Source organism: Amphiura filiformis, chromosome 13 (assembly GCF_039555335.1).
Source record: "Amphiura filiformis chromosome 13, Afil_fr2py, whole genome shotgun sequence".
NCBI classification, from domain to species: domain Eukaryota; kingdom Metazoa; phylum Echinodermata; class Ophiuroidea; order Amphilepidida; family Amphiuridae; genus Amphiura; species Amphiura filiformis.
This window is the reverse complement of record NC_092640.1, coordinates 65,771,692-65,789,484: the sequence shown is the minus strand read 5'-3', so window position 1 is coordinate 65,789,484 and position 17,793 is coordinate 65,771,692. Positions and strand designations below refer to the sequence as shown.

Here is a 17,793-nt window from a genome sequence, read left to right as displayed (position 1 = left end):
ATATGTGCCACTAGGGAATAGGGCTGTACATATGTAAATCGAAGATAGCTGATGTTGATGCGTCTAATGGGGCTAATCGGGCTCGTGCATTAGACGCATCAACATCAGCGCGTGTGCATTATAAGTTCATTAACCTATAAGTGTGCAATATTTGTTCCATTTATTTATCTTTTAATTTGTCGTAAGTTGAAAAAGAGAATCATTATACCTGCACAGTAAAAACAGTAAAAATAATTTTGTATTGTTGTGTAATTGATGCATTCTTTTGATTTCACGAAGGAACTCTTGATAAACTTGATGCTATCATTGATTTACATGTACAGCCGTCTTACCTAGCAAAAGTGGCACAATTGTGATTTTACCATTTCGTTGTTAAGTAAACATATCTCGAGATTAAAACAAGCAAATTGAACAGAATAAGCGGCATTCGAGAGCTAAGACTACGCCCTTGACCTTGATGTAAGCATTATGTCACCAAATTTATTTTCTAATTGCCAAAGAGGGCGCTTTTTCTTTGCACATTGTTTTTGAGACAGGCTGTTTGCCTATTTCAATATGGTCCCAACAGATGCTTACCGAAGCATTAATTCAGTGGTTGTTTTGTGTTTGGTTCAAGGTTATTTCATATGCATTGGGCTGCTGATATTTTGCAACAGTTAGGGGCGCACCATTAGATTTCCAGGGGGGCATGGGAGATTTTTGAAGAAAAAAAAAATTCTCCCACTAGTGCGACGAAAAAAAAACTTTACCCACTAGTGAGACGAAAAAAAAAATTTTTGCGTCACTGATAAGTAAAAAAAAAATTTCCCCCACCGAACTTTGTATAAAAATTTACATTAAAATTGAAAATAAAATACTTCGCCGCCGAAGGCGGCTTTAAAAAAATTTGTGCTCTCGGAGGCGAAAAAAAAATTCTGCCTGACCCAAACTCCCATGCCCCCTGAGAATCTAATGGTGCGTCCTTACTACACTCTACATGTTCACAGGAAAAATAACAGTTTAAATAGTTTAATATAGAAAGTTTTACATAGATTCCCTGTATTTGTATTATCCTTATTATCCTTATTATTATTATTATTATTATTATTATTATTATTATTATTAATATTATTAGGGGTCAAAAACTGAAAGTGTTCAAATATCGCTTCAAAGTATATCAAAATATTCGTCCCCAAGGTGACACCGGCCAGATTCTGACCCAGTAGGTCTCAGAGGTAAAAAGAACACCCAAAAGTATTGTGCGAACTCTACTTTAGAGTCAAGTCAAATATTCCTATTTCAGAACTACATGTTTGACGTAAAAGATTTCCCCTGTGTTTCTCTCTGACTTCCGTCCAATCAGTGTTGCCTTCAAAGCTTACTTTTGCAGGATTTTCGTCGTGGACCATAGTAGTCGCTACGTGCACCAATATTCATCTTCCACACACTTCGCGGTTATCCACGCTTGGTTGATAAACTCTCGTGATATTATATTTCCAACGTTTTGTTCATGTAGGCGCCTGTGAGCTGCTTCCTTACCCTGGATTTAAAAAAAAAAGTATGATTCTTAAGACCTGAAGATAATATTGTTCAGTACTATATTTAGTTCTAATAAATGGTGACATTATTTCTTTGATCGGTTTGTAGCACAGTACAAAAAAGGAGAAAGCAATCACTCGGCGTGGTCTAATACGGGGCATTTTTTTAGTAGCATAGAACGCGTTTTTGGTCTCTTTTGCATGGTGCGTAAAAAGGATATAAACGAAGAATTTGAAAACTGATTCTAAAAAATTGAATAAAAACACAAAAAAATGTAAATCTACATCCAACGCACCAACAATTGTCTTGCACTGCGATTTTTAAGTGAGAAAACTTGGTTTGGGCGCGTTCTCACTATGCCTGTTTGATACCAGGACGTGGACTCGATCCTACATCGAGTCCACTTCAAGCTTTATAGTGAGAACGCGAAATAAGTGGTCTTGATCCTACATAAAGGATGTAGCATCGAGACCACCTCATTGAGGTAGTCTCGTACCTAGGACGTGGTATTAAACAGCATAGTGAGAACGCGTTTACAAGTGGACTCGATCCACTTATACTGGAAATGCTCTATGCACGACCTTGATGGCCGTCGTTGTACTATAGGCCTATACAATATACAGTCTACATTATATAATTTTCCATTATAAAATTTAAACATATGCATTTTCAACTTAAAAAATTCATAGCTGGTATTATAGAACAAATTTCTACAGGCTTTATTTCATGTAGTAATTTACAACATTTGTTTTTTATGTGGAAAAAGCTCAGGGAAAGTGGCTATACACGGAAGTTCGTTTGAGATGCTTGCCGTAGTTTGATGAGCAGCATGCTTCTCGTGCAGTGTGAAAACAGCGGCATCGCGGCAAGATACAGATTTTATCCAGTTTCAGAATTAAACAAAACGACATTGAACTTTACAGGATAGTACAAAAGGATATTATTCAGGTGTAATATATTCGTTTTTGAGTCAAAATTACCAATCAAAAATAGTATTTTTGATGGTGATTTAGAGGTTGTGTTGCGTGTTTGACCAAAATCAGAAATAACAACCCGATGTATTTCTCTCATTTTACACGTATAGGCCTAATATAAAATAATAGTTTTTAGAGCGTTTATTTCAGATCTTTCCAAATTATACATATCACAAAATAACATGTATCTGTATCTGATCTTTAAAATCAAAACTACTTCTTAGCCAAGTTTCAAACCCGTTTTTATTTTTGATGGCACGTGCTTAAACCTATATGGCATTACAGCATTTTCTCGATGGACCGTAATATGTACATAACATGTTTTGAAAGTGGCGCCCAGGAGGTTTTAATGTGTTTGCCATGATCCACTGTCAAAACAAACTTCGATCCGGAGGAGTGAGATTGTATCCAAACGCCGCGGAAACTACAGTTGAGCAGATCACTTTTGATCAAGGCATCATGGCGAAAGCTCAAATCGTGTGAGTAGATAATATTTGGATTTGTCAAACAAAAAGTAAATTAGTGAGCGATCGTTATTTATGGCAGGGGGGGCATGGGTAAATTTAGGGGGGTACACGAAATTTTTTGGTGGTCTTGAGTGGGGAACCTGAAATTTTTAGTTGTACCAGGAGGGGGGATTGTTAACTTTTAAATGGAGAAAATTGGGAAAACAAGGGGGAACGCGAAAATTTTGAGCGGACGCGAGGGGGGAACGCGAAATTTGTTGTCGATATATTTACCAAAACACCCATTCCCACCCTGCCGTAAATAACGATCGGTCCCTTAATCTTATCTATAATCCTACTGATGCTTATGTTTACGAAAGTTCATCATTTACATTAGGTTTAGGTGTGTACTCTCCAGCGAGCGACTGTAGTATGAATCAAGTTTACACTTACCATAGGTTTCGGGTGTACTCTCCGCAGACCAAGTCTGTTAACATGCTCCATGTATGATGTTCGTAACATTTGCTTTATCTCATCCGGTAGACATTTTGAACATAAGTAGCATTCCTATACATGAACAAAGAATATAGTATCAAGGCTTGTAAACACCCGAACACGTATAACGTTTCTTATATCTGTCAGTTAAGGAATAGTTTACTTTTTGCTACGATTATCCCAAGGAGTATTAAATGTTCGATCAACCAATACTGAGTTGGAAAGAATTGTGATGTTTTATTTTAGATTAGATGTTATAGGTTTTTAGCAGTCTGTATTAGGCACTCATTTTAGTTTTGTCCTCTATTGACATCGGTGCTCCGTCGATATGTACCGATAGCTCTTTCTATCATAACCTGCATGGTACTATAACACTATGTAAATATTTATTATTATGCTCGATACATTTCATCCCCATGGTACGATAGAAAGATCTATCGGACCACCAATAGCAATATAGGGCCAAACTAAATGTGGTTTCTAAATCACAAAGGTAAGCGCCAAGTTCGAAATTTAAAAGAAAATATATTTGCATGCTGTTTTTAAAATAGTGCCATGATTTTTTTCCGTAAATAAACCATAAATATGATTTAATTTACCTTTAGCTCACAGGCTTCACAAATTTCTGTAAAACACACTTTAAGATCAACATTGATGTCTTTACCTCGTATGCTTCGGATGAAAGATATAAAATAGATAAAAAAAAAATAGAATCCTTATAACGTTAATCAGGGCATCAAACTATATTTCAAACGTAATCTCACCAGTGATTACACTGGTTTACTGTGACTCTTTTCATTCAAGTTCCAAAATTAAGCAGGTTTTAGATTAACTTTAGCAACGAATCGCTGCCCTCTGAATGTTGTATACATGTTGTGGTACTGGAGCATACGTTGCGGACGACATTTTGTTCCAGAAGGGTTCCTTCAGTTTAAAGTGTTAGTTCATAGTGTTAGCATAGTCAAGTTAGAGATTAATTTATAGAGAATTAACAACGTAGATACAACTATATTGACAAATTTGTATTCCAGCTACCGTATTGGTAACTTAAATGTAGTATAATAGTGTATTTAATAACGTGTACCAAAGTGGTCACTATAATACTGACCCGTCCGTTGGTTTTCAAGCTACCGTGTCGTCGGTAACCTATTGTAGTAATAGTGTTAGATAACCAATCATTTCAAATATTGAGTTTTAGTTTTGGTTTTGGTCTCGTGGTTTCCTATTATCCTCCCTAAGCCCATGGCAGACATCATTATCGATATCTTTGTTTCTACCCTTTGGTTAGAAACTTAAAATTTGTAGAAAGCACTTTCGGTTTTCTTTTCAGTTCGTTACATAATCGTAAAACCGCATAATGTCAGGTTTGAAGATACCTTGATCAAAGTATACATTAGTGTTTAAATTTCGCAGTGCAGTATTCACAAGCAGAGAAGTCGAACAAGTCAATCTACATTTGAAAGTGGGGGTTCGATTTCCAAATTAGCCTTCCCTGTGAACAAATATAAACCATCGAGATACAGCCCGTCTCAAAAAAAAAAATGAGCAAGTAAAAAGCGCCCTCTTTGGCAAATAGGGAATACTATTGTAACATGATGCTTACACTAACGTCAAGGACGGAGCCTTAGCTCTCGAATGCCATTTGTTCTGTTCAATTTGCTTGTTTTAATCTCGAGAAAGGTTTAGTTAACAACGAAAGGGTAAAATCACAACTGTGCCACTTTTACTAGGGAAGAGGGCTGTACATGTAAATCAACGATAGCATCAAGTTAATCAAGAGTTCCTTCGTGAAATCAAAAGAATGCATCGATTATACAACAATACAAAATGGTGTTTGCTGTTTTATCATGATACAGGTATAATTATACTCTTTTTCCACTTAAAACAGATTAAAAGACAAATAAATATTTCTCATTCTGCTGTAAAGATAAATACATGTACATGTCAATGATTTTGTGATGGTAAATACTGTTTTCTTTGTCACTCAAGACATGTTAAAAGACAGACAAATATTGCACACTCTGTTGTAAAATTAAAATCGTGTCAACGAAATATTGCACATAATTGTGCGTAATGCACGATTATACATTGATGGTTTTGATCGTGAATTATAAGCATATTTCCGTGTGTGCATCAGCTGAATCCGACATTGCTTGAACTCAACAGTTTAGTCCATTTTACAGTTTGGTCTTTAACATTATTGTTCGTGTACATGGGTCACTCAGAGCCCCTTCCATGACCGTCACCTGTAGCAACCCATCTTGCTGCCCTCGTCTTCAATACATTTATAATGTGCAGTTGTTACAAAATCATTTCTAATCCTACAAATGAATGTTCTTTTATTAACTGTACTGTACAGGTATTTGGATATATAACATTCTAGTACATTTTCTAAAGAGTGGCACAAAAGGGTTTTCATACATTTGTGTTCAGTGAAGCAGATCTCTGGATTGACGAAACCAACATGAACGAAACAAACAGTATTTAAAAGCTAGGACTGCTCCCATGACGTTGATGTAAGCATAATGTCACACCAATATTGTATAATTGCCACAGATGCCAGTTTCCACTTGCACAATTTTTTTAAACAAGCAGTATGTCTATTTATATACATATCGCATACACGGGGATCGATTGGACATTGATGATAATTATGCTTAGCACAACAGACCATTATCAGAGAAAATAAAGGTAGAGAAGCGACACTCCGTACAATTAACGTGCAGACGGCCTATACCGATGTGAGGACAGAAAATGTGACTCTCCTGCTAGTCTCGGGCGCGGGCCAGACTGTATGCGGTATGAACAAAAACATAATTAACTGGTTGTGTAGGAGACTAGCAGGAGAGTCACATTTTTCTGTCCTCTGCTGTCCTCCGGAGTGTCGCGGTCCTGCCATTATATACTTATGGTTATATACCCTACTGTGCACTCCCAGCACAAAAAGTGTATTGATTGCAGACCAGTTCTGCTCCACTTTTTAATCCCCTGATTGTTGGTTTCTGAACAAAAGAGACAACAAAACTTATAATTTGAAACGAGGAAACGTTTACTAACGTGGGAACTGTAATACTGACCCGTTGGTGTTCCAGCTACCGTGTCGGTAACCTATTGTAGTAATAGTGTTAAAGATGGTGTTATAATTCTTGGCTCGAACCAAGAAATGTGAATTCATCAGGTCTGGTGACATATTTGCCTGGAAAAGATAAAATCAAAATGAACTGATGTACAGTAAGTATAGATAATCATGGTAATATTCCCCATAGACCGCTCTTACCCGGGGCTGGAGGAAATGAATTTTGCCGCCCCTTTCAATAGCCCGAAAAATTAAATGATGGTTTGAAAAAAAATAGACGCTAGCAACCTAAAAACGAAACAACTGCACTGGGAAGACATATTAATCTTTTGCCGAGTCACCGTGGGACAAATCCACACAACAAATTACACTCGGACTGTGGGGCACAAAGTCAATCCATACCCAATTTAACAATATAATCAAATTAGGGGCTAAGAATCGCATACCCAAAGTGCACCGCAATAAACCTTCACATCCCTCAGGAGTTTCAAGAGCACTTGTGAGTTATGTTCTGGCCGGGCTTTGTCCTTAACATGCTGGAGAACAGTGCAGTAAGATTGGGTGCTGTTTTTCTGGTAGGACTAGTTTAGTTCCAAGGTCTCTTGCCATGAACATCAAGCTCCATCTTTATATTCTTGAGTATTCTAGGGAGTCAAGGACGGTATAGTGATTCTCTTCATATTGGAGTAGCCTATCTTAATGGCTCCATATCTTCAGAGCGGAAGAGGAAGATTTACTTCTCAACGGTCATTAGGATGGTGTTGAATATGTCATCATTGGTCAACCTTCCAACAGTGGCCAACATGTTCCGGATCAGGCACGAACTACTACTCTATTGGTAGATCTAGGCTGCTGTGTGTCCAGAAAAAAAAGCTGAAACAGGGACTGGACTTAAGTAATTCACAAGCAAATCTTCAAAAAATACTGAGGGTAGATGAGCAGCAGTCTACTGTTGACTCCATGACGGACCAGCGGGAAATCGGCACACCATCAAGAACACGAACTGTTGGCCCTGATTATTGTCGCCTGTCTACCTTCAAACTTTTGTAATTATACACTTATAATGTACGGACTTTTAATCAAAATCCATCAGCTATTCATGGGCTGCGCTGATCGGTATTGACATTGCCGGAATTCAAGAGCATCGTCTCATTACACCAAGCCCAACTGATGAACTTTGGTTAGACGATAGAAACTGGGTTTTATTATTCAGTTCTGCTATTAAGCCACGGAGGAGTGGGTCTGGTCATGTCCAAGCACAGCCACAGATGTCAGAGTGTTGAAGCTGTTTCTGAGAGGATACTATTCGTAACATTCCATGGTAACCCTCAGCTTAGCATCACTGTTGGATATGCACCCACTGAGTGCTCAACATCTATCTTCTGACAAGGAGGAATTCTATTCATCTCTATCTGACCACCTGGATGGTATAAAAAGGGACAACATCCATCTCGTCCTCTGCGATTTTAATGCCAGAATAGGAGCAGATAGTCGTCTTTTCCATCATTGAGTCATTGGTCCATACTGCTACCATGATTCAACAAATGACAATGGTGAGCAAGTGGTCAACACTTGCCAGGAGTACAATCTCAGACCGGCCCAAATGAGATTCCCCGAACCCAGGGACCGTCTCTGGACATGGACCCATCCAGCTGGATAAACCCATGCACAGTGAGATCACATTCTAATAAACAGCAAGCGGGTAAATTCTAGCCTTAACTGTTGAGCATACAACTCAGTAGAAGTGGACTCCGATCATCGTATTGAGAGCATCTGTCTAGCTGCCAGTCTAGCTGCGAACAAGCAAAAGAAAACCTTGCAAGAGACCCAAATTCAACTGGAAGAAGTTGCAAGATCCTGATACTAAGGAGGAACTTCAGTTGGAGCTATCAAACAGATTCCAGGTCTTGAGCATGGATGACGCCAGACCCATCTCTGATCGATAGGTACGAGACCCTTGAAACAGCGGTTCGTGAAGTTGCTGAGAAAGTTATTGGAAAGCAAGAGCCATGAGGACTGCCAAGTTGGGTATCAGATTCAACATCAGACTTAAACTTGACAGGGATGAGGCCAAAAAGCAGTACTCCATTTCAAAGACTCGTCAAGCTAGAGAAAGATGGAGGAATTTGAACACCAGCCTTAACAACTCTTATAAAGCTGACGAGCTCAATAAGCAAATGGAAAACCTGAAGCTGGTCCATGAGAATTACACCACCACCTGGAAAATCATACACCCGCTTTCTGGGAAGAACTCAAGGAAAGGGGTGAAAGTCAAAAAGAGGGAGCGAACAGCCCTAACCAGTAACCATGAACGGTTTGAGGAATGGAAGGAATATTTTAGCTCACTCCTTAACAACGACAGTGGCACAACAGCCACAGAACTTCCTGCACCAGCTGTTGAAGAACTTCCTATCATCACTGAGCCCCCAACTCGTGAAGAAGTAGTCGAAGCAATAGCAGCCATGAAAACCAACAAGGCAGCAGCATTGGATTGTGCTATAACTGCTTAAGCACTTCAGGGGGAGGAGGAGATAGCATGATTGATATGATTCTTGAATTCTTCATGGAAGTATTCTCAATGCTGACACCGCCACGTCAATGGGTCACAAATGTAATCATTCCTACCAAAGAAAGGCGACCCCTTTTTCTTATGACAAACTACCGTGGTATTTTGCTTTTGCATTCCCGCAAAAGTGTACAACAAGATAATTTTGATCAGGATCCGACCTCACATTGATCCCTTACTGAGAAGCAACCAGGCTGGCTTTAGATCAGGTCGCAGCTGTGACTCAGCAAAATACACATTTTGAGTAGGATCATGGAAGGTTTCAAGGAGTACCAACTTCCCTTGACAGTCACTTTTGTGGACTTCAAAAAAGCCTTCGACTCCATCAACAGGTACGTCGTGTTTTCAGTGCTGCGGCAATATGGAATACCAAAGGTTGTGGTAAATGCCATCCAGCTGCTCTACAAGGACCCCAATTGTGCCGTTATGGTAGATGGAAGTAGTATCTCAGTCTCAGAGCCTTACCAAGTAACAACTGGAGTGCTCCAGGGTGATGTGTTAGCACCATTCCTGTTCATTATCCTGGTAGATTACCTTCGGAAGAAATCAACCTCTTGAATTGACGCTGGAATTGTTACCGACCCACGTCGGTCAAGCAGGTATTCTGCTAGGATGCTGAATGACCTGGATTTTGCTGATGATATTGCCCTGCTGGATCTTCCACAGCCCGGGCCCAGTCGCAGATTGCAACTGCAGCAGCATTTCTAGGCCTTGTCATCAGCGCACCTAAGAAACAATATATGACTGCAAACTGTAACGCCCAACCAGCACTTAAAGTCTATGGTAGTACCATCAACCATGTCACAGACTTCAAGTACTTGGGTTCCAATATGGGCTCTAGTGCTGGAGACCTAAAAAGAAGAAAAGCACTAGCCAGGGCAGCTTTCTGGAAACTGGAACGCCTTTGGAGAAGCCCATCCCTGCCAATCGAAACAAAAATCAAGCTGTTTGATACAACTTGTGTTATTGTCTTTCTTTATGAGTCATGGGTTATCACCAAGGACGTGGAAAACAAGATCAATGCCTTTGCAACATCTTGCTACAGAGTCATGCTAAACATCAAACCATCTACAATCTGACCAACACCACTCCACTGGTTGCCAAATTTCTCGGCCATATACTGCGTCTTGAAGACGACGAGCCTGTGAAAGAATATGCCCTTTATATTCCACCACATTGGAAGAGAAAACCAGGACGGCCGCGCACACTGTACTCACAATATATGTCTAGCACCTCCTGGGAGATACTGAAGGGATGCTGCAGCCAAACAAAATTTATTTTCACGATAAATTATAAAGATAATTACTTTACGCTTCGGGGGTCGAACTCGTATTTTATTACACACAGTCGTACAATAGCAATTGAGCTTATCCAGTGGAAATCCAGACACACTCTATGGAAAACATATCCTTAATCTAACACACATGGGGTGTGAATTTCAAATGGGTCTACATGAATGGGAGAGTCCATTTGAAATCTACACTTCCTGTGTGGTAGGTTAAGGTTATGTCTTCCAAAGAGGTTATGGATTTCAGTTAGAATAGCGTATTCCATAGCAGTTGTTAACTTATGTTAAGATAATATCTGCCATAATGTTTATTCCGTACCTCAATCAAATAGACTTTCATGTCCTCATCTATAATGAAATCCCACCTCATCACTTCGAAAAAGCTTGAACTATATCGGTTGAAAAAGAAGAAAGAATTTCAATTTAATTTTACCATTTTACACACACCTTTGCTCTTGACGCAAATCATTCTGTACTTAGTGAATATAAATTTTCGACCAAGCAGTTTTGAAGTTTAAGGCTACTCTTTCATATTTACTGCATACGGTGACTAGACCTCCTTTGGACCTGCATTGTTATGCAGTATATTAATGGAATTCAACGGTCTACATCCATATCCGTTTGTCTTAAGGGTCGCTACTCCGTAAAGTTTGCCAGTACTCTATAATTGACGTCATCTGTCAATCAAACTTGAGCACGGTGTCGTGATGATGACTATTGTTACGTTTGCAACTTCAAACATACAAACCATCTCAAATTTAGGTCTTTATAGTAGGAAACGTTCTTTCCGAAGGCACCATGTCAATAATGCCTGTAAAAGATGCTTTCTTGTAAAAGTACGCTTTCGCCATTTTCTGCTATTCCTTTTCTCCGATCGGCACGAAATAAATCGATCTACTAATTACGCGCTATTAATCAATCAAGGATCGTAGGGAATTTGATTGACAGTGACGTCAGACGCGTCTTCGATTATAACCCTAATCTTTTACCCTTACACAAATCCAAAACCTTACCTTAGCCCTAACCATAACCCCTACTCTAATGCTGGTTTCATACTTTCCTGCTGCTTACCGCTTTGATGAATATTTTGCTTTACTGCGCACTCGCACCAGAAACGCTAGCGGTGACCAGCTCGCTGCAGCGTCAAGAAGATATATCGATCATTCCACCGCTTTGCCTAAGCGGCCGCATCGCTGGGAGTTCAATTCAAGTCAACTCGAGTGCGGTGCCGCTCGGACGTATGAGAACATGATACGGTTTTTTTGGCGATGCTGAGCGACAACATTGTCTTTCATCAGCGGCAAGCGGCAGAAAGTATGAAACCAGCATAACTCTCGGACTGGCGAACCCTTTTTATGTTGCTAGCAAACTATACAGCTATATCGGACCGTGTTTTCAAACTAGTGAACCGTATTTTCGGACTACGTATATTACGAACTTGAGGACTAGCGCCTGTACGTTAATTCAAAGGCACTTACGGTATTTTATAGTCAAAAAACAATTGGAAATCAGAATCTCTCATTGGGCTAAAATACCATTTGAAAAATATACACCCCATATTGAAGACATGATCTTAATCTCCCATACAGGAAGTGTAGATTTCAATTGGACTCAGCCCTTCAGGGAGCTGATTCGAATAAAGGTCTTCCATAAGGGGTGTATGGATTAAAACGGCAACCATGGTAACATATTTCCTCATACATTTTGTTTAAAAGCAATTTGAAATCACTGAATATCCAATAAAAGTAAATCAATCTATAATTTTCCTAAAATATGTTTTATACCTAACATATTCTAATTTGACAATAACTATAATTTGATAACTTTTAAAAAAATAACAACAATAAAATAATAACAATAATAATAATAATAATAATAATAATAATAATAATAATAATAATAATAATAATAATAATAATAATAGTAATAGTACTACTACTACTACTACTACTACTACTACTACTACTACTACTACTACTACTAATAATAATAATAAATCCGCAGGTTTTCACGCCACCTACAGAACAAAACAAAATGTTTAGCCCTAAATAAAGCTTGTTTTGGAACACCTACTTCATAACGTTTCCAAGTATTTCCCGTTTGTTGTACACTACATCCTGTACTGCGTCGAATACTTGCTCTCTGATAGATTGAACTTTAGATTGCTCTACTCCTGAAACCAATGCACAAAATATAGTCGAAGACAGAACATAAGAGACTACGTGTGTTTACGTAAAAAGTTTAGTCTTAGTAATCGGAAACTTTCTTTGAAGTCACCATGTCAAGAATGCCTAGAAACTACCGTACTTTTTCGCCATGCTCTGCCATTTCATTTCTCCGATCAACACCAGGTGAATCAAAATAGGTTTTAAAATACTGATTACTGATTGCTGATCACTATTAAACCAATAATTGCTGATTGGTCAGTAGCGGATTACCGATTGTTCAATCACTGATCACTGATTAGTCAGAAGCTGATTACTGAATGGTTAGTAGCTGATTACTGATTGGTTAGAAGCTGATTACTGAATGGTTAGTAGCTGTTTACTGATTGGCCAGGAGCTGATTACTAAATGGTTAGTAGCTGATTACTGATTGGTCAGGAGCTGATTGCTGAATGGTTAGTAGCTGTTTACTGATTGGCCAGGAGCTGACTACTAATTGGTTAGTAGCTGATAACTGATTGGTCAGGAGCTGATAACTGAATGGTTAGTAGCTGATTACTGATTGGTCAGGAGCTGATTACTGAATGGTTAGTAGCTGATTACTGATTGGTCAGAAGCTGATTGCTGAATGGTTAGTAGCTCATTACTGATTGGTCAGGAGCTGATTACTGAATGGTTAGTAGCTGATAACTGATTGGTCAGGAGCCGATTACTAAATGGTTAGTAGCTAATTACTGATTGGCCAGGAGCTGATAACGGAATGGTTAGTAGCTGATTACTGATTGGTCAGGAGCTGATTACTGAATGGTTAGAAAGAAGAAAGAAAGAAAGAAAGAAAGAAAGAAAGAAAGAAATAGAAAGAAATTGGACAAAAACAGTAAACAGCGTTACGACTGTCTTATGATAATACCAATAATAACACTAACACTAAAATATTAACAATAATAATAATAACTTAGCCAGTTTAATACTCACCTAGATCTGAGAGCATATGAGCAATCAAAGCTTGCCTTCTTGAATAGCCTGTGTGATCAAAGAATCTTCGCATGGGTTCAAACTGTGAAATATGTTTATTCATAAATTTTTATTTTATTTGGCAAAAACTGTGGTGTATTTTCCATGTTTGTGAAGTTATAATTCTTGTTACCTAGCTGGGGGGTTTTCAACCCCCCGAGCTAGGTACTGTTTTGCTATCCGATCTTTCTTCTTTCTTTCTGGCAATAACTTCAAAATGCTCCTCCTCCTACAGGTTACACCCTACAATTACGTAACTTGCACATATGTATCAGTTATATCCAGTGCCCATAAGGTCTAAACAAAATTGGGGTCAAAGGTCATTAAGGGGGCATTTCCGGTATTTAACCAAATACCTTCAAAATGCTTCTTCTGCCACATATTATATAGTACAATGATGTCATTTGCATATATGCATCGGCTATACCACACGCCTATAACTTGCATACAGAATTTGGGTCAAAGGTCATTAAGGGTTAAAATCTTTCAATTGCATTATCTTTACTTCTGTAAGGAGTATGGGGCTCAAACTCGATGACAACAAATTTCATGACCAGGGGAACATTTTGCAGGGGTCAGGTCAAAGTTCACGCAGAGGTCAAATTTTAGAAATGTATTTTCTTGACATCTGTAAGGGGTACGTGGTTCAAACTCGCTGACAACAAACTTAATGACCAGGGGAACATTTTGGAACATTTTGCAGGGGTCAGGTCAAAGGTTATCTGGGGTCAAAACTTATAATTAATAATAGGGGTATGGGGCTCAAACTCAGTGACAACAAATCTCATGACCAGAGGAACATTTCAGGGGTCAGGTCAAAGGTCATACAGAGGTAAAATCTTAGAAATGTATTTTCTGGACATCTGTAAGGGGTATGGGGCTAAACTCTGTGACAACAAACTTCATGACCTGGGGAAAATTGTGAAACATATGCAGGTCAGGTCAAAGGTCATCTTAGGTCAACTCTTAGAATTGCATTATCTGGACATCTGTAAGAGGTATACACGGCTCAAACTCGTTGACAAAAAACCTCGTGACCAGGGGAACAATTTGGAACATTTTGAAGGGGTCAGGTCAAAGGTCATCTGGGGCTTAATCTTAGAATAGCGTTATCTGGACATCTGTAAGAGGTACATGGGCTCAAACTCGGTGACAACAAACCTGATGACCAGAGGAACATTTTTGGAAAATTTTGCATGGGTCAGATACCTCCGAAACACCAACATGCCCCAGCTAGGTTTGTGGTCTATGACCACCATTTGCCACTAGTTTTGTACTGTATTGATAACACCTTAATATTCCTCCCATGAGTAACTTAACATTAACCGTACCAAATATCAAAAAACCTTTATTCATGGAGCATATGTAAGCGCGGACTCCACGTGATGCGATTGAGTCATCTAGCAAACAGTCATATAAGGACACGCTAATCTTGGTCAGCCAAGAGAGACCCCTGTGGCCATGTCTGGAACACGAGGGGAAGTGAAAACCGCACCCAAGAAATTAAGTTTTCTCTTCTTTCTTTCTTTCTTTCTTTCTTTCTTTCTTTCTTTCTTTCTTTCTTTCTTTCTTTCTTTCTTTCTTTCTTTCTTTCTTTCTTTCTTTCTTTCTTTCTTTCTTTCTTTCTTTCTTTTTTTTTTCTTTCTTTCTTTCTTTTTTTTTTTTTTTTTTTCTTTCTTTCTTTCTTTCTTTCTTTCTTTCTTTCTTTCTTTTTTTCTTTCTTTTTTTTTTTTTTTCTTTCTTTCTTTCTTTCTTTCTTTCTTTCTTTCTTTCTTTCTTTCTTTCTTTCTTTCTTTCTTTATTCTTTCTTTCTTTCTTTCTTTCTTTCTTTCTCGCCAAAAAAGGCCTGGGCTTTAACACATCACGCGTTTTGTAAAAAAGAGCAACATTTTATCCGTTTAAGCCTTATACTTACTTCAAACAAATTATTTGATCCTTTCTTTCTTTCTTTCTTTCTTTCTATCTTTCTTTCTTTCTTTCTTTCTTTCTTTCTTTCTTTCTTTCTTTTTTTCTTTCTTTCTTTCTTTCTTTCTTTCTTTCTTTCTTTCTTTCTTTCTTTCTTTCTTTCTTTCTTTCTTTCTTTCTTTCTTTCTTTCTTTCTTTCTTTCTTTCTTTCTTTCTTTCTTTCTTTCTTTCTTTCTTTCTTTCTTTCTCGATAAAAAAGGCCTGGGCTTTAACACATCACGCGTGTTGTAGAAAAGAGCAAAAATTTATCCGTTTAAGCCTTATACTTACTTCAAACATATTATTTGATCCTGAATTGGTTATGAACGTCTCAAAATCACTATAATTTACGGGATGATATGGTTTGTTTGCGATCCTGACCATCCATCCATTGTCTAATGTATACACCCTCAACGGCGAAACGGAAGTGATAATCACCATGACTCCCAAGCTGATCACGTGACCATAAAGGAGAAACTGATTGTGAATAAATGTTTGAATAATTCCTTCACTGTCAAGGTCAATCTCTGGAAGAAATAATATAAATTATAATTAACTATAATTAACTACTAGATGATAAAAGTTGTTTTCCGTAAAGTGTCGGATGCGAGCCGTTAGACCAATAGACCTATAAAATAAACGCCGTGTCGGACAAAAGTCTTTGAACATGGCAAAGGTTCTAAGTCAGCAAAAACATCTAAATCCAGCGATGCTGATGTCTTCATCAGTGCTTGGGCCCCAGTACTGTAAAGTATAAATACTCGGAGACTCGTTTCTGATAGAAAACATTAGCACAAACATATTTTTCTAACCCGAGCAGACGAGCTACTTCTGCAGTTGATGATGTAATCAGCGTACGGCGCTCAAGCACTGATGAAGACCTCGGCATCGCTGGATACAGATGTTTTTGCTGACTTTGAACCTTTCGTTCGTAAGCCAAAAGGGGAGGGTAAGCAATTTTGGTATATCGATTAATATATACGAGTATATATCACATTCATAATACAAGGAGATTTACAATACTGTAAAGTATAAATACTTGGAGACTCGTTTCTGATAGAAAACATTAGCACAAACTTGTTTTTCTAAGAGCAGACGAGCCACTTCTGCAGTTGATGATACAGCGAAAGCGTTAGGGTTAATGCAGTTGCGTAGTATTATAGCAGTCTATGGTTAAATATAGGAGTAACTCTGTTGTCTTTTAGGCAGAACGCCTATCTTTTCATAGTTTATGTCTATTTACCGTGTGTGGCCTTCACAGTAACGTTCCTGTGCAATGACTTTTCTCGACCCATACCTGCTCCTTCTCAAGATTTTTGGTTTTGCTTACCTATCAAGGATACATACAAAAACTGTGCATGATTATCAATAATTAGTTGGTCAAATGTGACAGGTCATTGTGCTATTGTTGTTATTTTTTGACGTGATGAGTGTCAAGTTCGGATTTTTTTGGTTGAGAAAAATTATTTGACACAATAATTGTCCGCAAATAGGATATTAAGATTATGCAAATATGATTTTAGAATCGGGTTTTATATACATGTAGAATAACAGCGTCGATTATGTATCCGATCCTGAAGAAGTTTGGATTAACCTCATATAGGCAATTAGGCATACTCAGTAAATTTTGTCTTCATGGGCTAAGTAGACACGTGATGGAAGTACAGGGTGTCACATAATTATTTATACCGGAAAATTTGTATTTTTAGGTATGAAGAGCATTACTATTGGTTATATTGTTTTAAATTCTACAATGTACATATATTTAGCTTTCATAAGAATTTTAGATTTTAGAAATTGGACGTTTCTAATAGATGTTACAGATATTGCGTAAAAATGGTGCATTCAGAGTTTTGACCAAACTCCCTATTTGGAAAATCTGTAAAATTACTAACCGTCAGCACAAAGTCAGTTGGAAAATGTTATGCAGTATATTTGTTGTGTCCTGTTCTTGCTTGTACTAAATAGTCGATATCTAGCGATTATTTATGATGTTACGAAGCAATCCTTTTGACAAATTTGTTACGCTTGAGTGACCTTAAACTATTTTTTCTTGAAGACACTCATTGTGGTGTGTGAGTTTCATCATTTGAAATGCCGGCAGAGATGGATTTTTCATAAAAGTCTAGAGAAGGTTCGTCCTTAGTGTCACAGCATGTATTTATGCCTACAGTATATCGGCAAACTCACAGCTACGTAACGGAGAAGATTAAAATCTACTGCGGAGGATCCTTGAGGAAGTTATATCCTTTGTAATAATGACATTTTTTGGGTAAGAATTGTGGTAAAAATCACATAAAAAGTATG

General features: G+C 38.1%; 1 protein-coding gene across 1 annotated transcript; it reads right to left on the bottom strand.

The window, feature by feature from the left end:
• Positions 1-1,124: 1,124 nt before the first annotated feature.
• LOC140167369 (probable tubulin polyglutamylase ttll-15) lies at positions 1,125-16,002 on the bottom strand. The gene is made up of 8 exons (XM_072190678.1): positions 15,778-16,002; positions 13,504-13,585; positions 12,437-12,536; positions 10,683-10,752; positions 6,511-6,629; positions 4,033-4,105; positions 3,392-3,505; positions 1,125-1,519 (listed from the first exon to the last, which is right to left on the bottom strand). The coding sequence occupies exons 1-8, from the start codon at positions 15,925-15,927 to the stop codon at positions 1,397-1,399; spliced, it is 831 nt and encodes a 276-aa protein (XP_072046779.1). The 5' UTR covers positions 15,928-16,002; the 3' UTR covers positions 1,125-1,396.
• Between the last annotated feature and the right edge of the window lie 1,791 nt (positions 16,003-17,793).

Excerpts from the sequence above, each read along its gene's own strand:
- LOC140167369 (XM_072190678.1), bottom strand. The coding sequence starts at position 15,927 with ATGGTGATTATCACTTCCGTTTCGCCGTTGAGGGTGTATACATTAGAC. Across the intron at positions 12,537-13,503 it reads TCATATGCTCTCAGATCTAG|GAGTAGAGCAATCTAAAGTT; the intron begins GTGAGTATTAAA and ends CATTGGTTTCAG. Across the intron at positions 6,630-10,682 it reads TGAAAGTCTATTTGATTGAG|GCAAATATGTCACCAGACCT; the intron begins GTACGGAATAAA and ends TATCTTTTCCAG.